At 52.0% G+C, this 27,753-nt stretch overlaps 1 protein-coding gene across 13 annotated transcripts; it reads left to right on the top strand.

The window, feature by feature from the left end:
- Positions 1–5,141: 5,141 nt before the first annotated feature.
- Positions 5,142–27,753, top strand: MSANTD2 (Myb/SANT DNA binding domain containing 2). 13 transcript variants are annotated; one of them, XM_058423412.1, is made up of 8 exons: positions 5,142–5,478; positions 15,179–15,245; positions 15,338–15,407; positions 16,847–16,929; positions 17,568–17,613; positions 18,209–18,467; positions 20,124–20,184; positions 26,758–27,753. In XM_058423412.1, the coding sequence occupies exons 5-8, from the start codon at positions 17,602–17,604 to the stop codon at positions 27,608–27,610; spliced, it is 1,185 nt and encodes a 394-aa protein (XP_058279395.1). In that variant the 5' UTR covers positions 5,142–5,478; positions 15,179–15,245; positions 15,338–15,407; positions 16,847–16,929; positions 17,568–17,601; the 3' UTR covers positions 27,611–27,753. The 13 variants fall into 13 exon arrangements, 9 of the variants coding, with proteins under 9 accessions (XP_058279395.1, XP_039941214.1, XP_039941219.1 ...); XM_040085284.1 differs by lacking the exons at positions 5,142–5,478; positions 15,179–15,245 and adding an exon at positions 15,893–15,928 and having other exon boundaries at positions 15,374–15,407; XM_058423413.1 differs by lacking the exon at positions 5,142–5,478 and having other exon boundaries at positions 15,235–15,407.

Raw genomic sequence — 27,753 nt, 5'->3', positions numbered from 1 at the left:
CCTGCCCCGGCTCGGCTCGGCTCGGCTGAGATCGGCTCGGCTCTGCACGACACTACCCGGCACGGCAAAGACTCAGCCCGATCCGGCTCAGGTCAGTTCGGCTCGGCTGGGCTCGGCTCAGTTCAGCCCAGTCAAGCTCAGCCTGGACAGACTCAGCCCGATCCGGCTCAGCTCGATCCGGGTCAGGTCAGTTCGGCTCGGCTGGGCTCGGCTCAGTTCAGCCCAGTCAAGCTCAGCCTGGACAGACTCAGCCCGATCCGGCTCAGCCCGGTCCGGCTCAGCTCACTTCGGTTCTGCTCGGCTGGACTCGGCTCAGTTCAGCCCAGTCCGTCCCGGTTCAGCCCAGTCCGGCTCAGCCCGGCTCGACTCGGCTCAATCCAGCGCGGCTCAGCGCAGCCCGACTCAGCCCGGCTCAGCTCGGCTCGGCTCGGCTCGGCTCAGCCTGCGGCACCGCCCCCCGGGTGGGGGACGGGCCGGGGCGGTGCTGGGGCGGGGTAGGGGGGGCGTCCCCGTGTTCCCTCCCCGTCCCTAAGAAACGGGATGGGGACCAAGGCGGGGGGTGTCCCGTATGGGATGGGGGCTTGGTGGTGGAGTGGAACTGGGATGACTTTTTGAGGGCGCAGAGGAAAAGGGGGGTCCGAGAGCTGGAGGGAGGAGAAGGAAGAGACGCAGAAGCTCCCTGGCTTCCCCTCAAATTACGCGACACCGTATGGGGCTGCTGTCATTCCCCCAGGCGGAAATCCCCCCTCAGTAAACCCTGAAAGGCAGCATCACCCCGCACCCCACGGGGACTGTAACACACCCCAACGCCGCGGTGTGCTGGTAGGGGTCGGGACGCTCTGGGGGTGCCGGGACCACCAGCGGCCTTGAATTTGGGGGAGGGGGATGTTGGGAAACACGAAGGGATCAGCGCACGGTGCCGGTGAATCAGTTAAGTAGCAACTGGCCGCTTAATTATTGTGCTGGGGCTGATGTGGAAAGCGATGAGTCTCCTTCGGTGAGCTCCCGGGGAGGGCAGGGGGGTTTGGGGGAATTCGGGAATTCCTTAGGGGGGTTCATTATGGGGGGCTGGTGGGGAGGGGTCGTTACGGGACTTTGTTACGGTGGCACTTGGGATAGGGGAAAAGTGGGGGGAAAGGGGAAGTCAGGAGTGTGGGGAACCTGGAAGGGACTCGGGGAAAAAGAGGAGGTGGGGAGGAGATGGGAGAGGACTGGGGGGACATGCATCTGGGTATGCACATCTGGGATATTGGGAGAGAGAAGGGTCCTCACATCTGCATGCACAGCAGCAAGTGGAATGTGCCCACACGTGTTGGCACATCTGGGTCCCCAAGGGCATTCACATCTGGAGGGTTCTTCGGGGCACAGCTGGGGAAGGGGGAGGCTTTTCCAAATACATCTGGGGCAGCAAGGATCTCCAGGATGTTCTGGGAGGGTTGGGTGGTCTGGGGGATGCGGCTGCATTCGGACCAACAGCTGGAGAAGTCCCTGGTGTCACATCTGGGCACACAGCTGAAGGCACAGGGATGCTCAAGCACATCTGGAGAACCAGGTGGCTTCCGTGTGTGCACGTCTGGAGGCACAAGGTGAGTGCACATCTGGAGAGCTTGCCCAGACTTGCTTTTCCACAGCCAGAGCTGTGCTGAGGCTGCAGACAGGTGCACATCTGGACTCAGCCTCACCAGCATCCTCTGGGCTCTCCATATCCCACCGAAACTGCCAGGTGTCGGTGGGCAATGTATTATTCATCTGTCCCTTGGAACCGGGCACAGAGAAAGTAAATAAATATTAAATTAGTAGGAGCACAAAGCTTTTCCGCTTCTCCTGCTGGCAGTGCAGCAGTGCAGGGATTCTCAGTAGGATCGGGGGGGGAAAAAAAAAACAACCAACACAGAATAACATGTTTATCCAATTATTAACTGAAAAAATCCCTGGACTGGGCATTGATGGCAATGCTGGAATATCTAAAGCTGCTGTGTTTCCTCACCTTCTCCTTTTGGGTCCCTCTGAAATGCTGACCAGAGGAATGAGACATCTCCAGCACGGAACTACAGGACGGAAAACGGTGTTAATCCCTGGAAAGCCTTTGGGCCTCTTTTCATGGAGTTCTTGGGAAAAGGGAGAATTTTTAATGGGAATCCTGGAGGTTTGGGGAACCTCAGGGATTAAAGCACCTCTGTATTAATCCCACTCTGAGCCCTGAGGCTGCAGCGATGGGCTCCCAGGGGTGACACACGCGCATCCAACACCTCCTCTGAGAGAGCTTGTGATGGGGAATGGAGACAAAGGAGCCGCCTCATCCCGATGGATAATCCCCCTCAGATTCATCCCCGTTAATCAGCTGGGCAAACAGCGACTGCGGGGGCATCGCCTCCTTGTTAGCAGATTTATTCTCACTGCCACGGCATTTAATTGCTGCTTGATTTGGCGATTAGCCGCTGTTTGCCCAGGCTTTGCCCAAATCACCCTCCTCAAAGTTTTTAGATGGGGGGAGGCTTCCTCCAGATTTTGTTGTCCTCGTTATTCTACATCGGTTTTGTTGCTTTCTTATTCGTCCCGGTTTTTTCCCAGCCCTTGTTGGACGGCATCGAGGAATTGGGGCGTAGGGGAGGAAACTGAGGCACGAAGTTTGGCCATAATGAGGAGCCACAAGATATTTGTCTGGGCAAATGAGCGGCTGGGTCCCCACTCCCCGCTGCCAGGGGGGATTCCTGGCAGCCCCGTTATTAACATTCCCCCCGGGAACCCCCCACCCTAAGCCAGGCGCTTGGCCGGGAAATGCGGATTTTTGAATATTTATAGAGGTTGTGGCAGCACTTGGGGCCGGGAGGAGGGAAAGGGGAGCACGGGGGCTGCTGGGGGGGAAGGGAAAAGCAATGTTGAGGACTGGGGGTAGTGGGGATGGAGGGGATGGAGCTGGAATCCTTTAGGGATGACACTGGGGTGGTGTGGGGCATGATGCTGGTATGGTGTGGGGAGTGACACTGGGATGGTGTTGGGAATGATGCTGGGGTGGTGTGGGGAGTGGCACTGGGATGGTGTTGGGAATGATGCTGGGATGGTGTGGGGAGTGACACTGGGATGGTGTGGGGAGTGACACTGGGGTGGTGTGGGGAGTAGCACTGGGATGTAGGGAATGACGCTGGGATGGTGTGGGGAATGATGCTGGGATGGTGTGGGGAATGATGCTGGGATGTTGTAGGGGATGATGCTGGGATACTGTAGGGAGTGGCACTGGGATGTAGGGGATGACACCGGGATGCTGTGGGGAATGATGCTGGGATGTTGTAGGGGATGATGCTGGGATACTGTAGGGAGTGGCACTGGGATGTAGGGGATGACACCGGGATGCTGTGGGGAATGATGCTGGGATGTTGTAGGGGATGATGCTGGGATGCTGTAGGGAGTGGTGTCTGGATGCACTCATGGATAGTGCTGTTTAAGGGGAGCACATTAGGATGTTTTAGGGGATGATGCTGACATGCCCTAAAGAATGATACTGGGATTTTTTTCTAGAATAGACTGGAATGCTCTAGGAGATGATGGTGGGATGAATTAAGGAGAGATGCTGGCATATTTAGGGGACCTTATAGGACCTTAGGGTGTGATGCTGGGATGCTGTAGGAGAACAAACGATCATGCTTTAGAAAATGTCACTGGGATGCTTTAGGGGATGAGTCTGGGATGCACAGAGGGTTACCAGGATGCATTAGGGGATGATCATAAGACACTGTGTTGTAGTACACTAGAATGCTGCAAGGAATAATGCTGGAATTATGTAGGGGATGGTGCTGGGATGCTCTATGGGAATGATCCTGGGAAACTTTAGGGAAGTGCACTGGAATGATTTAGAGGACAACACTGAGAGGCTTTAGGGGACAATGCCAGGGTGTGTGAAGGAATAACAGTGGGATGCTTCAACTGAACATGCTGGCATGATCTAGGGGATGACACTGGGATGCTATGTGGGTTGATGCCAGGATATTTTATGGAGTGGACAGAATTTTTTAGGTAATGATGCCGGGATGCTTTAGGAGAGCTTAGTGAGATGCTTTAGGGGATGACTCTGAGATTTAGGGGAGTGCTTTAGGGGTTGATGCCAGGCTGTGCTAAAGGATAAAGCTGCACTATTCCAGGAAAGTGCGCTGGCATGCTTTAGGGGATGCTGCTGGGATGCTTTCAGTGGGCAGATTGAGATGCTCTAAGGGATGACCCATGGAGCCTCTGTGGAACTGTGTGGGGATGCCTCAGAGGACGGGTGTCAGTCTGTCTGTCCTCCACACCTGGCAGGCGCAGGAGGCCGGTGGGTCGAGATCTCCTCGCGGGCATCCCAGGCTGCCTCATTACCAGCTTCTTTGGGAAGCCGGAGCCCATGTGTTCTCGAGACGAGCGGCTTGGGGTATATTAACATCCCATTTCCACCTCTTTAATATAGAGTTTGTCGAGATCATTTATCAGCCGAGCCTCCCTTCAGGGCCGGGGGAAGCCGGGCAGAGCTCGGCAGCTGGGTCATGGCGAGAGGCGAGGGATGCTCGTCCCCGAAGGAAGCCGACGCCGGGTTTAACAGGTAGTGGCTCATGTGCGAATCGCTAGTTTGGGACCGCCACATCATTGGGAAAGGCTTTATCAAAGCTGGGCTTAATTGGGTGGAAGGCTTGTTTGCATGGCCGCTAATGGGGGATCAGAGGGCCGGGGACCCAGCGCTGACGGCCTCACAAAGGCAAGCAATTACTTGCTTGTCTGCATTATGTATTAACCCATCTGGGGTCGGGATATTGGCTGTGAAAGGGAGACAAAGAGGGGGGCGTGCCGGTTGCCCCTGCGCCGAATTAGCCCGCCTGGGTCCCCTTTGTGCGGCGGGCAGGGCAGCTGGATCGGGATGCAGGCGCTCAGGATGCTGATGGGCACCGGCGCGCGGCAGCAGGGCGCTGCCTCGCTCGGCATCCCCGAGTCCTTCCAAATATTGCATCGAGCGTCTTTTCTCTCCTTTCATCAGTTTCCTGCCTGCGGCCACATCTCGGGATAATTACAGCTTTCGCTTTGATTAGCCACCGTCGCCACTAATAAGTTTATACTTCTTTTCAGCGGCGTATTTTGGCGGCAGGAGGTTAATTGCAAGCGGGTCAGTAAATTGCAGAACACACTGCTCTGGGTCTGATGACTTGTCCGCTCGGCTTTTTGGCGGACTTTTAATTATGCCTATTGAATTGGAGGGCTGACTGGAACGAGGCAGCGGGGGAGCGTTGGGGACCAGGGGGGTGTTTCCCCACGGCTCCCCCACGTCCGCACATCCCCAGAAGCTGAGAACGGCCGCAACTAATTGCATGGGTGAGCCCTGACTGAGAACGGCCACAATTCATTTCGCGGGTGACCCCCGGCTGAGAACACCCAAAAATCCTTACACAGGTGAGCCCGGGCTGAAAACAACTCGCTGCACGGATAAGCCTTGTCCGAGAACAGTCACAAGTCGTTGCACAGGTGAGTCTCATTTGAGAATGGCCACAACTCATTGCGTGGGTGATCCTGGCACCCACAGCCCATGTCACGGGTGAGCCCAGCTGAGAACATCCACAACTCATGGCATGGGGCGATCTTGGCTGAGAGCTGCCACAGCTCACGGCAGGGATGAGCCCGGTCCCGGCTCACGGCAGGGATGAGCCGTGGCTGAGAGCTGCCACAGCTCACGGCAGGGATGAGCGCTGGCCCTGCTCCTTCCAGGAATGACTGCGGACGTGCTGCTGGTGAGCCGGCCTGGGGGGGCCCCACGTCCCCCCGCTCAACCCTCGCCCCCCACCCCCGTGTCATTAGCGAGCGGTCAAATGGCGCTGCCGGGACTCGGAGCTGCATCGCAATCAGCTGCTCTCGGCCGTAATGAGTGTTCAGGCCCTAATTAACCGCCACCCTCATTTGCATCCGGCCCGCCCCTTCCCGGGCCTCTAATTGTGGTCTGGCCAGCTCCGGGGGGCTTGGGGATGGGGGTCTACAGCTGCGGGGACATTGGCAGCTGGTGTGGCAATCTGAGGATACCCCTCTGCAGACCCTGCTTTGGGGACACATGGGGCGGCTGGCGATGGGTGCAGCCCCCTGGGGACACACAGCAGAGCTGGCTGTGGTGACATCCCTTTGGGGACATGCCTCAGGAGCGGCAGTGGGGACACATCAGTGGGGGCAGCCCTTTGAGGACACTCCAGGGGAGTGGGTGTATACTTTTGGGGACATGGTGGCAGTGGGGGCACACCAGCTGTGTGTCCGTTTGGGTGCACGTCACAGTGGTGTCAGTGGGTGGACATGCCGGCAGCAGGGACAACCTCTTGGGGATGTGGTGGCACCAGGGACATTCCTTTGAGGACATGCCAGCGGCAGATGCTTCCCTTTGGATGCCACAGGACTGCCATCGAGACGTCCCTTTGGGGGCATGCCGGCTCATTACACCCTCGGGCATGTGGTGGCAGCAGGGACATCCCTTTGGGGACACACGCCAGCGGTGGGGACATCCCTTTGGGGACATGTTGGCACTGGGGACGTCCCTTGTGGACACTCCCTGGGGACAGCAGTGACAAAGAGCCCGGTCGGGGTGGGGGGATGGAGTGTGGGGTTAACGCTCCCCCCCCTCCTACATCCGCAGCCCCGCGCCGCCGCCAGCCCCTAATCCCGCTAATTAGAGGGGTATAATTACACTCCTGATCGCTTCGCGCCGTGCTGCGGCAGGGACAGACAGAGGCAGGGAGGATGTCCCCTTCCAGTCTTACCCCCCCCGCCATTTGTTTAACCAACACGGCACTAATTAAAGCGTTTAATTAAGCAACCCGGGCGGGGGTCCCGTAGGACCTCTCTAACCACCCCCCCTTCTTATGGGTGGGAGGCTTTTGAGGGGATCTGGAGAGGTGGAATCTCCCCGATGCTCGTTAGTCTTGGCTTAACGAAGAGTTGGGGCGCAGCTGGGGTGTCCCCCCCACCCCCCGCGAGCTGCGCCCTGGCTCATCAATCACGGTCACCGCTAATTGGGGTCCCGGGGTTTCGGAGGCACAAGGACCGGGTGCAGCAAGCGGTGGGAAAAAGAGAGGTCTCTGCCCCCCCAGACTCAACCTCAGTCCTTGGGGGATGCTCAATAACGACGTTTGGGAGTTCTTGAAACAAAGACTTCAGGGGTGCTCCACACCAGATATAGGGAGTGCTTGGCCCGGCGGGGCGAGCTCAGCTCCAGTACGATGGGAATGCTCTGCCCCAAGTTTGGGGGTGCTAAACCTCACGTTCGGGCTGCTCAGCCGCACGTTTGGGCTCCTCGGGCCAAGGCAAATCCCGGGCGATAAGAGGGAGGGTTTGAAGGCTCCCTGCCCTGAGCGGTCTGAGGGGACCCTGCCCGATGGGGGCCCCGCCCATCGCTGGGCCACGCCCACCTTGGGCGGTGCTGAGGGTGCGAGCCACGCCCACCCACAGACCACACCCACCCCACGCACAAACACCGCCCATTTTATAACCGCGCCCACTGCGCCCCCGCCCAGTGCCCGGCCGGACCCCGCCCCTTCCGCAGGACCACGCCCTCAGTGTGGCCACGCCCCGCTCTCCCCTCACGGTGCCGGCCCCGCGCCCCGCCCCGGCGCTGCCGGAAGTTCCGCCCCCGGGCCGCCGCGCCACTTCCGCCCGCTCGGTGCGCACCCCCATCATGGCGGCGCCCTGCGGCTCCTCGCAGCTCCCGCCGGCCGAGCCACCGCTCCGCGTCCCCAAGATGGAGGTGCTGTCGCCGGGCTCGCCGGGCGCGCTCAGCGACGGCAACCCCAGCCTGTCCGACCCCTCCACGCCCAGCGGCGCCTCCCCCTTAGGCGCGGGGCCGGCGGCCGGCGGGGCCGCGCTGGGCGCCCGCGGCGGGGCCTCGCCCTCCGTCTCCTTCTCGCCCGGCGGCGCCGCCGCCGCCGCCGCGGCCGCCGCCTGCCGCGGGATGTCCTGGACGCCGGCGGAGACCAACGCGCTGATCGCCGTGTGGGGCAATGAGCGGCTGGTGGAGGCGCGGTACCAGCAGCTGGAGGGTGCGGGCACCGTGTTCGGCAGCAAAGCGCCCGGGCCCGCCATGTACGAGCGCGTCTCCCGCGCTCTGGCCGAGCTGGGCTACGAGCGCACCCCGTCCCAGTGCCGGGAGCGCATCAAGGTACCCTGGAGGGCGGCTGCGCGGCCCGGGACGGGAGGGTGGGCCGGGGATCCCCGTGCTCGGCCGCCCGCCCGCGGGTGGGTGAGCTCCTGGGACAGGCTGGGGTCAGTTCTCCGGAGAGGAGTTCTCCTGAGCGTTCTTCGTTCCTTGGTCCCGGGCACTGTGTCCCGGGAGTTCAGTCCCCGCGGGATCTGTCCTGAGCGTCCTTTGGCGCTGGCTGTGGGCATCCTCCTGGCTCAGCCTGTCCTTTGGCCCTGGCTTTGGGGGCACCGTGTCCCCAGGGGTGCCCTTTCGGGGTCTCCATGCTCCAGGTTTCTGGAGCATTCTCTGGCCTGTGCACGGTTGTCCCCAGGACTGAGCCCAGCCCTTGTCCTGGGTGCAGGGTGTCTCATTACCTGGCCCAGCTTCCCACGGTTCCATTGGTGTCTCCTGGGTGCCCTGTCCTCTGGGTTCCTCCCTTGCTTCCGTAGCCTCCAGCAGCACCTTTGGGACACGGGCACTGCATCCCATGGGTTCAGTTCCTCTCGTGGGGGTGGGCTGTGGCAGCGTCCCATGGTCCTGAGTGGGGAGGGACACAGCATCCCAATTGTTTGTGTCTCCTCGTGGGGACAGCCCCAGCAGGATGTTTCCCCTTGGTTTTTGGACCACCACACCCCCTGAGTTTCCTCCTTTGGCCTCGAGTGTTGTGGGTTGACTCTGTCCCCTCCTGTCCTCCAGCATCCTCTGTCCTTGAGGGGCTGGCACTGGCTTCTCCCTGTAGTCCCCTTGGGAAAACTGGGCTCCCAGTTTCCCCAGTAACAATGAGTAGCTCTGGTTGCTTTTGCACTCCTGGCTCTGTCCTTTGCTGTGGAGTTGTTTTATAGTCTGATGTCTTCCCTGGCTCAACAGGAATGTGCTGTGGCTTCACAGACCTCTTGAGTAAATCAGAACAGCCCCATGGGTTGTATTTTCCAGAGGGGTCTTTACAGTTCCATCATTCCCTGGGACAAAAGGGTTTGGTTCCTGATTTGAGAGCAGTTGCTTTGTGCATCCTGCTTTTACAGAGAGGAGACATTTGGATGGTGTGGATATCGCTGTGGGGTTTGAGTTTGTAAATGTGGATGATGTTTGGGAGGGTGAATTACATGCTCTGATCTCCCCCTGCCTCTGATTTCTCCTTTCCTGACCCATTAGGCTCCTGTAGCCACTTCAAATGCTGATGGAGTGAAAAATGTACATGTTGTTGTTGCTGGGGTTCAGTTGTTGTTGTTGTTTGTTTCTCCCTTCCTCTTTCCACCCCTTAAAAATGCTTGCTGCCCAAGCTGGGCTGGGGCTGTCCCGGTGTGTACACCTGGGCTGCCTTTAATTTGCAAAATACATGGAATAAGGGATGCTGCAGCATCAGGAATGCCTGAGAGTGAGAGATTTCTGCTTTGATCCCTGTTGATTAGAACAGCCTGTCCTGGAGATAGGTACTCAGAACAAACCCACTTTCTCTAGAGGATTTGGGTTCTCCATGTATTTTTCTCCTGTCTGTGTATTTGCTGCTCAGGGATCGTTTTCCATTGAACACACCCAGATATTTTTGGGGAGGAACGATGCTGCACTGCAAACCCTCTTGGAGTCCCTCATTTCCCTGGTGGCTTTCAAGGTGCTCGAATCAGCTCTTTTGCAAACCTGTGAGCTTTTCTAGAGGCAGTTGCATGACAGGAAAGTTCCTTGAGGTGCTTTGGCTTTGTCCAGTGGTTTTGGGCTGTGATGAGAGTCAATGCAGTGACTGTTGAGGCCCCCAGCCCCAGTTTTGGGACGTGCTGGCAGGTTGTGAGGTGTCATCTCGCTGTTAGGACAGCCCAGACCCGGCTGTTTGGGTTTTGATGGAGCTGTTGGATGGAGCTGATTGCAGGAGCATCGTGGTGGCTCCCAGCTGTCTGAGCTCCTTGCAGCTGAGGATTCTCTCACTTTCCCTTCAGAAGTGAGGCTTGAACACATCTTTGCCCCTGAGATGTTCAAGCTTGGAAGAAAGCACAGCAGTCAAAGAGCTCAAGGCTGATATTTGTCACCAAGAGCAGCTCCTGACAGACCTGTTAGATGTTTCTAGATTGCAGAGCATTGGGGTGGGCTCTCCTTCAAGGCTGTAATGCCCAGCTGGGAGGGAGTTATCTGTGTTCCATCCATGAGTGTTCCTGTGCACAGCTTGGCCTCTCGTCAGGCAGGAAAGGAGCAGCAGAGATTGAATGCTGCTGTCTGTCTCTGGCACCACACACCTGAACTTTGCATATCCTGGATCCCCACAGTGAGGGCCTTCCTCAGCACAGTCATCTGGAGCAGCAAAAATCTGGCTTTTCCCAAGCCTTTGGGCTCTCTGTGGGTTTTGGCCTGGAATTGCTGGGAAATGAGCGCTTGTTGAAAGCTGTAAGATCTCCTGGGTGTCAAGAATTTACCTTGTTACAGAGATAGTTGCGGGAGCTGTTGCCAACCCCAAAGTCCCAGCTTTTGTAAGATTCCAGGCAGGATTGGCTGCCTGACATTTCGATGATCCGCCACAAACAGAAGTCACTTCTGGATGTGGAAGGATCATGCATGGATGAGACCAAGCAGGAGCACTGTCACGGGCTGCAGGAACAGGAGGAGGGCACAGGCGCTTCGGAGTCCTCCACACTGAAAACAGGACTGGGGAGATGATGGTGAAGGAGCACATGGCTTTGTCATTCCATTTATTACCCAAAATCTTCTGTGTTTCCATGAATTTTCTAAGCTACTTAATGCCCATCAGGGGACAGAAGCTTGAGGCTTTGCTGCTGGATAATAAGTGGTGCTTCAAACATCCCAGGTTCAGCTGGTTTTTAAATGAATTTTAGATAAGGATGCTGTACCGCTTTCGTTGGGAACAACCTGCATTCCCTGGACACAGCCAAATCTTGAGTCTCAGCAGCCAGTTGAGCTGAAAGGGAACAAGTCAGCTTGTAAGCAGGGGGTTTTGCAGTTGTATGGCATGGATGCATTCTCTCTTAATTCAAACAGGGTGTGCAGAAAGGTCCCAGTGCAGATTTTTGTCTGTCTCTTACCATCTGCATGTGTTTTTCTGCGCATCAGCAGCTGGAACAAGGCTGCTGTCAGATTGAAAAGGTCTGTTTCAAATTTAGGGATTCACATGTGACCGTTCCAGCAGCTTTTCCTTGGGAAAGAGACCTTGAGTCCGATTTGGTGGCTCTGAGGCTTGGGGAGCTCTGCAGTTGGGAGCTGCAGGAAGAATGGAACATCTTTGATGAACATGATTTCTGCCTGTTGCATTCCCAGAAAAGCTGTCTGGTGTGCCATAGCATCCTCATCCCAACAAGTCACGTTCTGTCCTTAATTCTTGCTTGTTCACTGACACTCTGTTCTTTTCATCCAGCCCTTTTCCTATTCCCTATGTTCCTGAACAAGGATTTAGCCTGATTTTCTGTCCTCAAACTCATCACCTTCCCACAGCAGCACATGGAGAGCTTTTGGTTTTCAGGTTTGACCTTAGAGCTGGGATTTTAAGGCAGGTGATGGAGAATTTGGCCAAACCCTTTCCAGCCTTGCCAGGATCCTGTGTCCTGCACAGGCTGATGCTGTTTCAGCCAAGCAGCAGGAGGTTTGCTGGGAATTTAGGCACGGGAAAATGAGCCTTGCCTTGTGCTGTGAAGCTGTTGTGTGAAGGCCACACAGCTTGGAGGTCACAGTCCATGGGGTCCAAGTTCCACAGGTGTGCTGGAACTTCATAGTTTCATCCTCTTCCAGCCATTCCAGGTGGCTGCAGTGACAGGATGCTCTGGGAAAGTGCACGTGAGCTCAGGTGCTGCAGTCAGAGCTGTGCGAGTCAAGGGGTCTTTTCAGGCAGTAAAAACCCGTTTTGTTTTAAAGGAATGTTCTTGAAATAATGGGCTCCAGTTGTTTCTTCAATACCAGATTTTTAGGCCTTTTTTTAAACCCGTGGGAGATTTTCTGCTTCTCTTGCTTGCATCTGTATGGAAGGTGGAATCAAAGATTTGTCCTCCTAATGGCACATTGCTCAGTTGGGCAGAGAGAACATTTCAGGGCTGGAAATCCTCTGGCTGTGGGTGCAGCTGGAGAGCCTTTCCCCTGCAGAGACAAATCCCTTCTTCGAAGTTGCTGTTAAAACTAATTTGGAGGCATTTTCAAAATGTCATTTCTCCAGCTACTGCAGAAATGTGAGTTCTGCTTTTATTTTGCCTTTCCCAGAGTCAATGCCAACCCATTGATTCAAAGAGAAGCAGTTCCAACATCTTAACTCCTGACTGAAGGGATTCCCAAGTATCACTGCCAATCTAGTTCTGCCTTTGTTGGGTTTCCTGTGTGTAGCAACCTCCTCCTCCACCAGATGGGTGACTGGAGGTTTGGGCTGGGTTGTGGTTGACCACAAAAGTAATTTGATTTTCAAAAGGAAAATAAATACCTTGAAGATGCTGGTTCAGTGCTCAGGAAGAACAAAGCACAACTGGGAGTGCCACAAACCCACATGAAATGGGAAGGGAAGGAAAACCACACCTGACTGTCAGCTGTTGGTATTTCTTGCTTTAGGCAACGCTGGTGATTGCGGGGGCTCGTTTGTAAGGGGGCTGTGGCTTTAGCTGCTCTGTGATGTAAACAATCTGTTTGTAAATCTTGCATGGAGTTGTTTTCTAAGGCAGGAAAAGCTGCTCCAGCAAAGCTGTCTCGGAAGCAGTGCTTGCTGTGATCTGGTGTGAGCTGCTGGATGTTAGAGGATTTCAGCCAGAATTCCAACCCTGCGTCAATGAGTGGAGTGGCTGTCTTTGTGATTAGACATGTCAAATGATGGAGCGTTGGTGCATTTCACAGCAATCAGCCAACCATCCACCTTCAGAGCAGCTTTGCCTTTGATTTGCACTGACAAGAAGGATGGAGAGGGACTTTCTCCAGGCGCCTGGAGTGGCAGGACAAGTGGGAATGTCTTCCCAGCGACAGGGCAGGGCTGGATTGGATACTAGGAAAAAATTCTTGTGACGGTGGGGAGGCCCTGGCACAGGGTGCCCAGAGAAGCTGTGGCTGCCTGTAGGTTGGGTACCTACACAGGCTTCGCAGGGAATGGTCATGGCCCCGACCCTGCAAGAGCTCCAGGGGGATTTGGGCAACACCCTGAGACACATGGTGGGATTGTTGGGGTGTCTGGGCATGGCAGGAGTTGGACTGGATGATCCTTGTGGGTTCCTTCCAGCTCAGGATATTCTGTGATTCAGTGATCTCTGCAAGCTGAGCTCTGTCTGGAGGACCATCCACTACACCTAAACTCTTTCCAAAGTCAGTGGCTTGGTGGGTCTGGAGGAGGGCTGTGCTTCTCTGCCTTCTCAAGCTCTAATAAGTTCATTCCTATTCTTTTCATCCAGTGCTGGGTTAAGAAAACCAGGAGCTCAGAGCATCAAGACACAGAGGCTGCCAGCCTTTCTGCAGGCAGTGCTGGAGTCTCCTCTCATTTAAGGATCTGGCTCAATTAGCAACAAATCCCTGAGAAGGGTCTGAGTATCCTCAGCATTCTGATAGCAGCAACCAATGGAGCATCTTCCCAGGCTGTGGATTTGAGCCTGCAGCACTGTGGGGTCTGTAGTGATAGCACCACACGTCACTGGTTTCCTCACCCTGATGGGACACAGCCTGTTAAACCTCAGCTCCGTTCGCTCTTGGCAAAGTCTTGTCTCATGGGGGCTGACCTCTGCAATTGGCTGTGGAGCTTCTGTTAATAATTCCTGTTATAACAATTCTGTTAATAATGTCCAGGCAACAGCCTTTTTTTATTATATTTAATTGTGATTTAGAAATTGGCAGTGGTGGCTGTGAGTTTTCGTTCGGTTCCAGCTCTCCCTAACAAAAACCCGTGTCTGCCCTGCCTCAGCTGAGATCCCCCGACCTGTGCTTTCAGGGTGACTTCGCTTCTGCATTGTCCAAAGTGAGCTCTGGTTCTTACTCAATCAAGACAATCAACTTGTCTATATTTACCCCCAACCCTTCTCCCCTCAGGGCACTCCCATCACTTTTCATCTGTACTGGACCCAAATCCTTCAGGAAGTCCTTGTGTGTTTGGGTAAATCAGGATACAACCATGGCCTTGCTCTTTGATGTAGAGAGTAACTCACTGTGACAGCCGTCGAGTCCCCGGGGCTGTGTCCCCAGGGCAGATGTGCAGCCAGCTGTGGGGCTGGAGCCTTTGCAGACTGGGCTGTGGCAGCTCCTGGGACTGGCTCTGGCTCTTGGGGGCCTCTTTGAGTGCTGGGCTCTCAGGTTCTGCAGAGGGAGATTCCTGTTTGTGTCCTCATGCTGGAGATGCAGTGATGTCATCAGCTGCTTTCCTGCAGTGGGGTGTGGCTCTCCCAAGAGCTTGAGGTGCTGCTCTTCTCATTTTGTTTTTGATAAACCACAGAAATGGGACTTGTTGAGGCAATACCCCATGTAAATCTTGTGTTCTCCTGCTTTGCACATAGCTGTTAACCTAAAAATTCATGAGCTGAAGCTATTGCACAGATTTGTTACCTTCTGCTCCCAGGAACTTAAAAATGAAGATTTCAAGGCCTTTCACTGTCCTCTACAACCATTCCGGGCTTCAAAAGCTGTTTCTTTTGTCCCAGTGTAGTTTCATCTTGTGTTTCCTGTGAGTATCCTGGCGTGATGAGGGAGGGAGCTGTTGGGCACTGCTGTTCTTAATTCAGGATATAAAGCTGAGAGCTCCTCTCCATTAAGTAAAAGAGCATCTTTGAAGCTGAGTGTTGTGCTAAGTGCTGCTCTGGGACATCAGGACCCCTTTAGGCTGCTATCAGTGAATCAATTTAAAGAGATGAATGTGGACACAGCCACAGGCCACCAAGCTGCTCTGCAGAGCCCATAGCTTCTCCCTGAGTAGGAGCATGTCTCAGATCAGGGATCTGGAATTCCGTGTTGGACGTCCTCAGGTTATATATAAAAAGCTTGCTGTGGATTCGTTCTCCCTCATCCTATTTTTTTGCTGGAAGGAGGACCATGTCTGCAGCCTTCCTAAAGGTTTTTCTCATCCTCATCCTGCAGTTCCTGCAGAGCTCCAGGTCCTTCGGTGGCTTCACTTGTAGAGATGAGGACTCGTGAGTTAGAAATGGTGAGAAAATCCACATTGAGCTTTGTGACTGTCTCCTCCTTTGGTTTTCCTAATTATAAATTAAGCGGGGCTAATATGTGTTCGTGTTGCAGGCAGTGTTGCAGAGCAATAAGCAAAAGCCTCGGTCTCTTCCAGTCTGAGCAGTCACTGGGCAGTGATCAGGTCTGTTTTCAGTTACTTGTCCTAAATTTCCCGCTTTCTGTATCTGTATCAATATCTGTATGTGCACTTCAGGAACCACGGAGCAGGAGTTGAGCTGGACACCAGGAGGAGTAGAGGAGGTGCGTAAGAAAAAAAAAAAAAGCAGATCTTAGATCCTGGAGATCAGAATAATGTGGTGAGAGAAAAGTTCAGGGTTTTAAAATGTCCAGGTTTCCTGAGGTCTGAGCAATTATTTAGGTCTTACCAGGCTCTCTGAAGAAGAGAAGCCTGTGGGCTTGAAACAAGGCTGACTCGTGGTATTTGGAGGGATCATCAGGAGAAGTTGTAGGGACTGCCTGTTGGAGACACTGGGAAGAACCTTCAAGAAGAAAGAGCTAGCAGGAATCTTGATTCTCCAGCACACAAAGAGTCCCCAGCTGCTTAGCCACAGGCCTTTTGGTGCTTTGGAAAGCCCTGTGTTTGAGATTATCTCCCTCAAATTTTAGGTTATCTGCTTCCAGAAGTGGAGGTAACACAACCAGGTGAGCATGTGGGCAGTACCCCTGAAGTATCTTGACCTTTAAGAGTAATGAGCACTCACACTATTGCACATTTATTTTCAACCCCCTTCCTGTGTTGCTCACTTTAGTTTTTCTGCTAGTCTGCATTGACTTGCTGCTAAATTATTTTGATAGTAAAATAAGCCACATTGCAGCCTGACTGAAATAATTAATTGCTACTAGGCTGCAACCTAGTGTGGGATCCTCCATAACCCCATTGGTGGGGAGAGATGTTTGAAGCACTTGCTGAAAATAGGGTGTGAAAATAGAGTGGCTGAGGGTGTAGGGCATTCCCAGCGGGCTTGGCCCGGCCTAAGGATGCTTTGGAAACAGTTTCTTTCACTTGAAGGCTGCTAATAAATTTTGCTGGAGGCTCTAAATCTATGTTTAACTCTTATGGATAAGCTGGGGCAAGTACAAGCACTGGGGTTTGGGAAATACATTTTAAAAAATCTAACTAGGGTGGATTTTGGAAAGAGTCTGGGAATGAAATGACTTTGCCCTTATCTGTCAGTGAGGTTTGAGCTGAAAGGAGAGAAATTGGAGCGAGAAAGCTGAATTCTAACAACCAAATGTATCTGTGCCCCAGCCAATACCACCAGGTTTCTAGGCTGGGGTTTGGTTCTAGGTTGCCACGGCAGGTTGTTTTCCACCCTGCTCACAGACACAAAGTTTAAAATGTGCTGGTGTCCATCCAAAGAGGATCTGCCTGTTTATCCTGAGGTAGTTATGGCAAAAGTGGGAAGGGTTCCACCCTAAACCGTGGAGTAACTCATGCCTGTTGCTGCCTGTGTGTTTCTATGGGTTATTTTTTTTATTTTGTGTTATTTTCGTGTGTTTTTGTTTAAAACAGCAGGGTAATACTGACTTGCTGCTTAGCGGTTTTGCTTCTGCCCCCAGGGCTCTGAATCTCAGGAGGAAACTGGTTAGAAATGTATCCCTTTGCTGCTGATGCTGTTAAACCAGTGTGTGAGGAGCATTAGGTAGGTTCCAGCTTTCTGGAGTTTTAAAAGTTCCTTTCTTTGGGGGGAAAAAAAAAAAACGAGTAGTTTTTGTAATGATATGTCCATTGCAGTCCTCCTGCAGAAAGCAAGGTAACAGGATTAATCCTTCCCAAATTAATGCCGCTCTGGAATTCCAGAGGCAGCTTTGCCGTTCAAGTCAGAACCTCAAAATCTGATAAATTTAATTTCTGAAAAAGTTAATGTTTTCTAGCAGTTTACCAATCGGAGAAAATTCCCAAGGCCCAGCAAACCCGGGGCGCATCACTGTCTTTCAAAATCAGAGCAGTGGTAGAATTAAAACCACGTTGAGGGTTGTGTAGAAAGCTTTAGTTTTTTTTACCCCCAAGTAATTGTCTTTTGCTCCAGATTAGGGGGAAAACATGGATGGAACCATTGGCTTATCCAGCAGCAATGAAGTGGCTTTAGCCCTTGATGGGGGATGTCAAAGGGATCACCAGAACTGGATGAGGCTTTGGCACCTGTGTGGGAGGTTCTGCCCCAGCTCTGTTTGAGGGGCTGCTCACACCAAGCCACCTCAGTGCTGTTACTTACTTGATGCTTGATATCAAAGTCTGGGAACTGGGAGCATTATTGATTTGACCTCTTTTAAATTTCAGCAGCTTCACAAGAGACAGAGTGAGTTAGTAAGGAATGCAAAAATATGTAAGTAATAAATATTTTCCTAGCTGAATAGCTTAGGCATATCCATTTTGTACCTTGTGTCTTCTTACCAGAGTAAGGAAGGTTGGACTGTCTTTGCTTTTGGGGGAAATCTTTCTGTTTTCCTTTCTCTCTCCTCCCTGCTTCCCCCTCTCCAAGCTGTGGGCACAACACCAGCTCTGCTTTCTCCTCCTCGTATTAGGTGTGCATTTTCCTGGCTGATTGGTGTCTCTGACTGGGGGGGCTCTTGGTATTTTTATTTTATTTTTTCCCTGCATCCGTAGGAGGTCCAGGGATTTTATTTTACTTTTTTTTTTTTAAGTGAGAAAGAGAATAAATCACCCAAGTTAAATCTGAAGGATCTGTAGCCGCTACACGACTTGTCCTGTGTCATAGATGTTAACGCTAAGCGGGAATGTCGGATATATGTGATGCTTCCTGGTGGGTGTGGATTAATTTGGGAGCATTGCTCATGAGCGTGGGGCAAATATGACCAACAGAAATAACCCCCAAATAACCCCTAAACTGTGGCTGTGTGTGAGTGCCTGTGTGCTCGCCCAGCCCCACGCCCCCTGAGTGAGCTGCTTCTCTCTCTCAGACCCTCCGCAGGTGCTACAGCCGCGTGAAGGAGCACGGCGTCGGCAAGAGGAAAAGCAGCTACACCTTTGAGCAGCTGGAGCAGGTGTTTGGGCAGGGAGGATGGGACTCCCAGCCCTGCCAGCCCGTCCTCATCAACAGCAGCGGCTTGTACCAGGAGCTGGAGTCGGACGGCAGCACCATGGAGGAATACTCTCAGGAGGACTGGGGAAACCACAGCCAGGATCTTCACTGCTACCAGACGGGCGAGCAGGAATTGGGTGAGAGATCCCCAGCCTTGGATTTTTCCTGTGCTGGTAGCTGTGTGGCACACACATATCTCTGTACCGGCTTTCACCTCTCAGAACGTGCTCACAGTGCTGAGCACATCCCTGGGGAGAAAAGGGACAGAAATTCCTCAGTCAGTCAAAAGCCAGCCGTGGTTCTTGAAGTGCTTTAGGATCAGGACTGGAGAGAGGAAGGGCTGTGTGGCGAGAAACAGCAGAGGTGGCACCTTCCCTGTCTCCTTTCAGTTTTACTTTCCCTCAAGGGATTCAGGAGATATTTTCCCTTTCAGTGGTACCTGGGTGTTACCATTCAAACACCATTTTAAATTGTGAACAGAGCTCCAGCCTGCTGCTGGCAACACCAACAACTGTAAAAAATGTTGCTCTTTTTTATTTACCTTGATATGTATTGATATATTAAATCTGTCAATATATTTATATTCAGAGGTGTGGCCTTTCTAAATGAAAAAATAGCAGCAAGCTCACACTCAATGTCTGACACTTAAACCGAACTCCTCCACGTGTTTTTCTTGCCCGAATTATTGCCGTCTCTGCCTAAAAGTCAATATTTTAATTAATTTGGAGGTTTAATTGTTGCCCATGGCTTTTTGAACTTTTATAAACAGATCGGAGTACCACATCCCTGATAGAAAGCACACTCCAATCTGAGCAGTTTGGGGTAGGAATGGGTTTCTTGAGGCATATTTCTCTCGAGCTACTGCTCTTAGGAGTGTGTGTGTTCCTCCCTTGCCTCAGCAGGGTTTTTTTCACAGTGGAAGCTTTAAGTTGATCAGACCCAATGGAGACCCAGGTGAAGAAGGTGAATTGTATAAAGGCATTTTTCTCCATTTTTAGGATGAAAGAGGGAGAGGAGATGCAGTCAGGTGTCTGTACACATCTGTGTTTGGGGGACTGGTGAGTCAGGATGCTTTGAAAGAGCCTTAGATCGCAGTTTAATGTTAAAATTTGCAAATTGGCTGTTAACCGCATTCCTGATCCTCAGACTCCTTCCCTGGGGGATTTAAAAGTCAGAAATATGTGGGAGAGAAACAGTGGGGAGAAGAAAACGTTACAAAACATATGTAAATGATGGCTAATTCTGTCTGGTGTGGCTGGTTCTGGTGAGTCAAGCTGGGAGCTCCTGGTTTGTCACCAGTTTCGGGGACATTTGCGTGCGCTCGGGCTGGCGATGCCCTTCACGCTCAGAAGTTGTGAGCGAAGCGCTTGGCACACAGCATCTGAATTGAACACAGATGCACTTCTACTGCTGCTCCCTCTTGAAATGTGCCATTAGAAGCAGAATTGCTTTTTTTTTTTTTTTTTCTACTTGAAACAATGGAGTTTGCAATTCTGTCAATGTGTGATTTAACAGGAGGGATCGGAGCCTTGTCCGTGAAAGGTTTTGCACTTGCAGAGAGAGATTCAGATCTTAACTGACCGTATCTCTTCCAAGTTGAAGAAAAACCCAATCAATTACAGAGGGTGTAGGAGCTGGAGCTGTCTCATGCAGAACTCCAGCAGACTGCCTGGCTAAGGAAGCAACTCAGATTTATTTTTTATTTAATTTCAACCTCTTAAAAAAAAAAAAAAAAAAAAAGCCCTAAGAACATTATTTAAAATCTAATTATGTGTTGGAATTTTACCTTTCAGATGAAATGCCTACCACGAAAAGAACACTAAAGATAAAACAGGAATCTTCAGAAGACACGCAGTAAGTAATTTATGAATGTTTTACCCTGGAATGTATTTCCCTGGGGATGTTGTGCAGGAGGGGAGGATATTTGAAACTTCTGTTTATAATTATAAATACATTGTGCAAGACTATTCATACGGCTGAATCTGCTTTATGCATTATTCCCATTACCTCAGCACAGCTGAAAAGCTTCACAACTCTGTTTCTCCTTGGCTTTGCCACTCAGCAGAGAAAACGAGACTTACTACATGGATGTGAGGACTTAAACCACGAGAACAGCTCCCTTCTTTGGTGGGAAGGCATGCCAAAGCTTGGGAGTCTCCAATTTTCATTTTTATAACTTTCCAGACATCGCTTGGAACCTTTTGGCTGGGTTTAATCTCACAAACACTGGAGCCTTTTGAACGCTTCGAGCATGCCACTCTCCCTCTCATCTCCAACAAAAACACAGAGCATTCCCAAAAATGAAAGGAATTGTGCTGTATTTACTCTGTCCAGGGCTGCTTTCTGCCAGCCTTTAGGGGCTGTTGTGGATCTGTCTGCAGTAGGAGTGAGCCCAGACTCACAGATCCTTTGGAGTTCCACACAGGAGCTCCCACACCGGTGGGTTTTAGTGTCACTGGGGTTTTTTTGGTAGAAAATCAGCTGCTGTAGGGTAGGAGGTCAGCAGCACTGGGAACAGCAACAGAACGTCCCTGATGAGTCACAAAGAACAAAGATTTTTGTACTGTAACTCAGTGAAAAAAAAAAAAAATCCCCTACCAAATGTAACATAAATATAAATAAGTACAAGTAAATTTAAAATAAAATGACTTAAGAAAATAAAAATTATTTTAAAAGAAAAATAATTAACAAAAAGTTTCCATGGCGGTGGTGTAGCTTCAAGTGGATATTTACATAAGCAAAGGTGACTTTTTTTCTTCACGTGCAGCAAATTCACTTTAACAACTCAGGGGCAACCTGGAGAAAAATAGCTTTTTTCAGTATAAATTTTCATATACTGTCTGCTTGAACAGTTTCTTGGTGCTGTTCTGGAGTAATTTTACTTTTAAGGAGCTCCTTAGCAGAGAATCCTGAATTTTCTGAGGTGAAGGCTTGGACCACATGAGTCTTCTCTTCCAGGTTTTAATGTGTACATGAACAGCTGAATTAGATTTTGGTAAATGAGATCTTTCAGAGTTTTATGTTCATTTTTCCCCCCAAATTGCCCCTAAAATGCAGTGGAGTCTGAACTCTGGGGCATTTTGTGAAGCGTGCCAGCGATAAACTCGTCCTACGTGCAGAGTGGAAGCACAGAGCATTTTCCAATGCACAGATTTGCTGAAAGCTGCTTTTCCCCTTTTCTGTGAGGAGAAGGAACTTGTAAACTCTGACTCAGTAGGTTAAAAGCAGTCAGAAGATGCATGGCTGATGCAAAGATAAGCTGGGTATTTATTTATTATCTTAAAAAAATAAAATTTCATCTAAAAGCCGCAGTAGATAAATAGTTGTCAAACTCTTTCATCTCTTCGCACAGCATTTTAAAATGCAGATAGCGGAGTTCAAAGAAGGGTTCATCTGCCTTCTTGGTCAAGGGCAGACTTTCAGCAGAAATTTTCTCCAGAAATCATTCAAATCCTGGTGAAACTTGTGGTGTGCTTTTGGACCTAGAGAAACAGAATTCTAGAATGGTTTGAGTTGGAAGGAACCTTAAAGCTCATCTCATTCCAACCCCCTGCCATGGGCAGGGACACCTTCCACTATCTCAGGCCGCTCCAAGCCCTGTCCATCCTGGCCTTGTACATTCCAGGGATCCAGGGGCAGCCACAGCTTCTCTGGGCACCCTGTGCCAGGGCCTGCCCACCCTCACAGGGAAGAATTTTTTCTCAGTATCCCATCCATCCCTGCCCTCTGGCACTGGAAGCCATTCCCTGTGTCATGTCCCTCCAGCCCTTGTCCCCAGTCCCTCTGCAGCTTTCCCCAGAGCCTTCTCCTCTCCTGGTGAGCACCCCCAGCTCTCCCAGCCTGGCTCCAGAGCAGAGGGGCTCAGGCCCTGGGAGCATCTCTGGTGCCTCCTCTGGACTGGCTCCAGCAGCTCCAGCTCCTTCCTGTGCTGGGACCCCCGAGCTGGAGGCAGCTCTGCAGGTGGGGTCTCACCTGAGCGGGGCAGAGGGGCAGAATCCCCCCTCCCCTGCTGCCCACGCTGGGGATCAGCCCAGCACAGGGGGGTTCTGGGCCAGGGCCTGGCCAGCTCTCACCCACCAGCACCACGAGAGCTTCTCCCAGAGCTGCTCTCCATCCCTTCATGCCCAGCCTGGATTGATCCTGGGGTTGCCCCGACCCAGGTGCAGCACCTGCCCTTGGCCTTGTTGAAGCTCATGAGCTTCCCCAAGGCCACTGACGGAGCTTGTCCCAATCGCTCTGGATTCCACGCCGTCCCTCAGCCATGGAGCAGGAGCACATGGAAGGCGAGCACGTTGCTGCAGGTCACAGGGCAGGTTTATGTGAAAGCCAAGAGCTGTTTAAACCCCACCACTGGTGTCTCGTTCTCTCCTCAGATCCCCAAGGACCCAACGCAGCGATGGCTCCGGGAGCTCGCTGCACTGAGCAGTGCTGGGTTAATATTTGTGCTCTTTGCTTGTGCTCGTAATGGGCAGTTTTCTGCCATCAGCTCATACATCTGAGTGCTATTGGCACAGGAATGGATGTGAGCAAAGGAGAAAGCAAGGGGTAGGGAATGTCTGGACCAGGTTCCTCAAGTACCAGTTAATAAATATGGTTGAGTGAAGGAGGGCTGGATGAAGATAAGGTGTAACGGAGTCCCAAAACACTGAAAGGGCTGGGGAAAAGTGAGTTATAAATCTGGGAGGAAAAAAAGACCAATTGCAGCTTTAGGGATTTAGTGGGCATCCTTTAGATAGCTTTTAGTTAAAGCACATGTACAACCTGCCTGGGTGCCAGAGGGCAGAAATCCCACCTCCTCTGACCTTCCCAACAACGTGGGACAGCACAGCTGCCCCCACTGAGGCAGTGTGTCTCCATGTGACACAGAGAGCCATGGGCTCCTCTAGGGGGGCATGGGAAAGGTGCTGCAAAGGCCAGAGCCCCTCTGCCCTGGAGCCAGGCTGGCAGAGCTGGGGGTGCTCACCTGGAGAGGAGAAGGCTCCAGGGAGAGCTCAGAGCCCCTGCCAGCGCCTAAAGGGGCCCAGGAGAGCTGGAGAGGGACTGGGGACAAGGGCTGGAGGGACAGGACACAGGGAATGGCTCCCAGTGCCAGAGGGCAGGGATGGATGGGAGATTGGGCAGGAATTGTTCCCTGTGAGGGTGGGCAGGCCCTGGCACAGGGTGCCCAGTGGCTGTCCCTGGATTCCTGGGAGTGTCTAAGGCCAGGCTGGACAGGGCTTGGATCAGCCTGGTCTAGTGGAAGGTGTCCCTCTCCATGGCAGGGATGGGAATGAGATGAGCTTTTTAGGTCCCTTGCAGGCCAAAGTGTTCTGAGTCTGTGACACACAGGGAACTTCCCACCTTTCACTTTATTTTTGACAGTCGAAGCAGAGGGCAATAGGTGACCCGTGTCCATGTCCCATCCTCCATCAGGGTTCTCCTTCCCCATCTCAGCTCTGCTGTTGCCTGTCCTTGGCCGTTGTCTCCAAGTAACCTGTTTGGAGAAGTGAAATACTACTTAGGGACTTTGAGAAGTGGTTTTCTTCACTGCCGGTTTTGGGAAGATGAGCTGGAGAAAGCTGGTGGATCTGCGCTGAGAGCAGCTGTTCTGGGCCCTTTGAAGTCTGCCCGGTTTGGAAACAGCTCCTTAGAACAAATTTGCGCCTACTCTTGTCTCAAGTCTTTCCTCATTTGAATTGCAAAAGCTTCCGAGGAGGAAGAAATGCAGGTCCCAGACTCCAGCAGGGAGGTGATGGTTTGATGATGAGGGAAAATCCAGCTCTAGGGCACCTTCTGCAGCTGAAAAGTGAGATTGTCCTGAGACACACAACAGCTCCCATTGTCCTGAAAAATGAATCATATTAACAATATCAATAAAACAAATGCATAAGTACATGTTTAATAATTTTAAATACTCAAATGAAAATGACATTTGAAATAAATGATTAAATAATAGTAATTTTTACTGCCCATGATACCTTTGCTTGGCTGAGTTGTTAGAGATCCTGGATACAGCCTGGGAATGCAGAGCTCAGCCAAGTCAGGTCCCGGCAAAAGCGAGAAGATGCTAAACCTGAAAAGCAAAACTCCTTAAAATGAGTCTTTCCCAGTTTTCCTGTGTGCTGGAAGCGGTGGGTTCCCTGTGGAAAGCCCTTCTCTGTCTGCTGAAGCTCTGCTCTCATGCAGTGATTCCCGTTCCCTGCAGGAGCAGTGACTGATGCAGTCAGGCTCGGGCTCTGGGTTGTGCCGAGCTAAACCGAGCAGAGTATTTATAGTGCACTTAATAAAGGTGGGGGCTTTGCTTTCAGTTCCTCACTCTGCTCCTCAGCTGTTGAATGAAAACCTGCCCACGCCGTGCTCTCCTGTCTTTGCCTTGGGAAGGGAATAGCTGGAGCTCAGCTGTCACCAGGAGTCGAGCGTGTGTGCCAGTGCTGAGACACCTGAGCTGTGCTCCAGCACTGTCCTGTCTCCTCGTCTGTCCTACCCCCTTGTGCCCACACGGTAAACTTGCACTTCCAGAAGCCTCAAAAAGCTATTTTCCAAGCATGGCAAAGCATCAGGGAAGCTTTAGATCAGTTTTGCCACAGTGTTTGAGTAAGTGGAAATGGATTTGGGGTGAACACGCATTCTTCTTGTCTGGGATTTCTCTCTCTTGACTCCTCAGGAATAAGTTGCAGTAAGAAACAGAATTTCAGTGCTGATGGAATCAGCGTTTTTAATAATCCCTGGCACAGACACGGCTCTGCTTGTCCAGCCTGTCCTTCTTCAGTGCTCTAAAAACTCAGTTGCACACCAATTGTGGTGTAAATGCACTTCCCAAGTGCTTTTGAAGGTCTTTTCAGGGAACTTCTGACGTGGTTGGTGCTACAAGGCAGGTGGGATAGATGAGGTGGTGATGGATGTGATGCCAGTGTCACTGGGAGGAGGGAGCTGTCCCAACCTGGATGCTCAGAAACGCTCGGGGGGGCTTGGACAGCACAGGTGAGGTTTGCAGATGGTGTGCACCAACATCAAACCAGAGCTCTGTGTCCTGAGCCCAGTGCCCTCAGCCTGCTCCAGAGGCCTCCATCACCTCCAGCACACCCAACAGTTGGAGAACCTTGCCAGAATCATGTGCCTTTATTTACAGAATCACAAGTATCTAGACCTGTAAAAGCAGGGCTTTTGGGTGAAAGGCTCAGAAGTGGGGCCTCTCCAGCACCACAGGAAGGCTCTGCAGCTCCCAGCCCAGTTTTCTTTGAACTCTTATATACATTCTGATGGAAAAAGACCTACTCCCCATAGGGATTTATTGGGCAGGAATGCACCTGCCAGAGTCAGCCTTGGTTTTGGGGTGTCATATCTGCTCTTGGAGACCTTCATGTCCCTCACCAGTCTGATTCTGGACTCCACTGGGAGGCTGTTGGGTAGGGCAGGTTTTAGGGAGTTTAAGTGATCTTGAGGAACCTGCATGGGGAGGGAAGTTTGGCCTGCAGAAGAAAACGTGTGTTGCCTGGTACAGCGTGTCCTAGAGGGATGTGGAAGGAGAAAAAATCCTCATGGAAGTGCAGTGGCCTCCACAGTTCAGCTTTCCAGATGTGGCACAATGGATAAAGGAAGGAGAGTTCCATGGAAAGATCCTTTACATCCAATTTGTTGGACCAAGAGAGATTTCTCTGTTAGCAAATGAGTTGCAATATCTTCCTACAGCTTTGATTATAGGACAATAACTCCTGGAATTAGGAGTTCTCCCTCCCAGCTAATTGCACCCTAATGGTCTCATTTATCCTGGAGGAAGCTGTTCCAGCTCGCTGCAGGTGCACATGGATGTTCTCTCCTGGTGTAAACCCCTCTCTGAAACCTTGCTGCTGGGAGTGAAGACAGATTTTTGGGAGCATGGGGATTTCTTTATTGGCTGCTGTCTTTCCCTCAGCATCCAGGATGTGTCTGAGAACATCTTCTGCTCCAGAGGGTTGGTCACTTGAGCTGTGTTTCCACCCCAGCACCAGGACAGAGCCCTTGGGAGTGGATTCATGCCAATTTTTACAATTACAGTCCCATTTGCTGGCATTAATTTGGGGATAACAAGGAGGCAGAAGTGTTTTGAGTGGCATTTGTGGCTTCGGGATGCAGCTCATGGACCATATTCCGACAGAACCCCAGGACTGTAAAGAATGACCCAGTAGTTGAGTGTGTATTTATTCAGCAGTGCCAGGTGCTTCCTTGGAGATGCTTTGATATCAGGAGGAGTTGGGGTTGGGTTTGTTTTGGTTTTGTCAAGATTAATTTCAAATTTCCCCATCGGGGCATTGTTATAACCCATAAACTGCCCCATAATTTATAGAGTAGCAAGAACAATCAGGCAGGAAGGCTGACGGAATTAATGTTTTCTGGAGGTTGGTGCATTCGCTGGGGAAGTTTTTCAGCTCTGATGCCTTTATCCTTCTCTCCCCGTCTCTTCATTTCCAGGAAGCGCGACGTCATGCAGAACATTATGCAAATCTTGGAGTCGGTCCAGTTGAAGTGGGAGCTGTTTCAGAGCTGGACGGACTTCTCCAGGCTCCACCTTTCTAACAAACTGGCCATTTTCGGCATTGGGTACAACACCCGCTGGAAGGAGGACATCCGTTACCACTACGCAGAGATCAGCTCCCAGGTGCCCCTCGGCAAGCGGCTCCGGGAATATTTCAACTCGGAAAAACCGGAGGGTCGGGTGATCATGACCCGAGTACAGAAAATGAACTGGAAAAACGTTTATTACAAATTCCTGGAGATCACCATCAGCGAGGCCAGGTGCTTGGAGCTGCACATGGAGATCGACTGGATTCCCATCGCTCACTCCAAACCCACTGGAGGGAACGTGGTGCAGTATTTATTGCCAGGAGGGATCCCAAAAAGCCCTGGCCTGTATGCCATTGGATACGAGGAGTGCCACGAGAAACTCCCCTCCCCTCTGGCCGAGCACCGGGCACCCGACCCCGGCAATGAGACTCCAGGGGAGCTCGAGGTCCCCTCCCCACAGGCCTCCCTTCGGGTGGATATGGAATCCGCCCGGATTATCTACTGTTACCTCGGCATCGCCGAGGTCCGGACTCTCCAGCAGTGCCTGTTTTTACACTTCCAGGCAAACACCAAAACCTTCAGCAAAGATTGGGTCGGGATCAACGCCTTTTTATCTCAGAACTGCGTCGTAGAACCCGGTGTCTCGCCCAAATCCATCTACATCAAATTTGTGGAAGTGGAGAGGGATTTTCTGTCTGCTGGCTCTTTGGTAGAGTGCCTGGAAAAAGCCATCGGGTACCCCTTAAAATTTAACAACTGAGCCTCGTCCTTCATAAGGATCAGGGCTTTCCGCCCCATTTTCCATCTCACTCGGCTCCTGTCCGTTCACATCCGGGCGCAGGGGACTTTTCCGCCTGGAAGCGCGTTTCGGGGCGCGCCGAGGCTGGCGGGGCGCTCCCCACG

The sequence above is a fragment of the Hirundo rustica genome, chromosome 23 (genome assembly GCF_015227805.2).
Source record: "Hirundo rustica isolate bHirRus1 chromosome 23, bHirRus1.pri.v3, whole genome shotgun sequence".
Lineage (NCBI taxonomy): Eukaryota > Metazoa > Chordata > Aves > Passeriformes > Hirundinidae > Hirundo > Hirundo rustica.
The sequence above is the reverse complement of the archived record's forward strand: the minus strand, read 5'-3'. Positions and strand labels throughout refer to the sequence as shown.

Excerpts from the sequence above, each read along its gene's own strand:
- MSANTD2 (XM_040085280.1), top strand. The coding sequence starts at position 7,664 with ATGGCGGCGCCCTGCGGCTCCTCGCAGCTCCCGCCGGCCGAGCCACCG. Across the intron at positions 8,144-18,208 it reads AGTGCCGGGAGCGCATCAAG|ACCCTCCGCAGGTGCTACAG; the intron begins GTACCCTGGAGG and ends TCTCTCTCTCAG. Across the intron at positions 18,468-20,123 it reads GACGGGCGAGCAGGAATTGG|ATGAAATGCCTACCACGAAA; the intron begins GTGAGAGATCCC and ends TTTACCTTTCAG.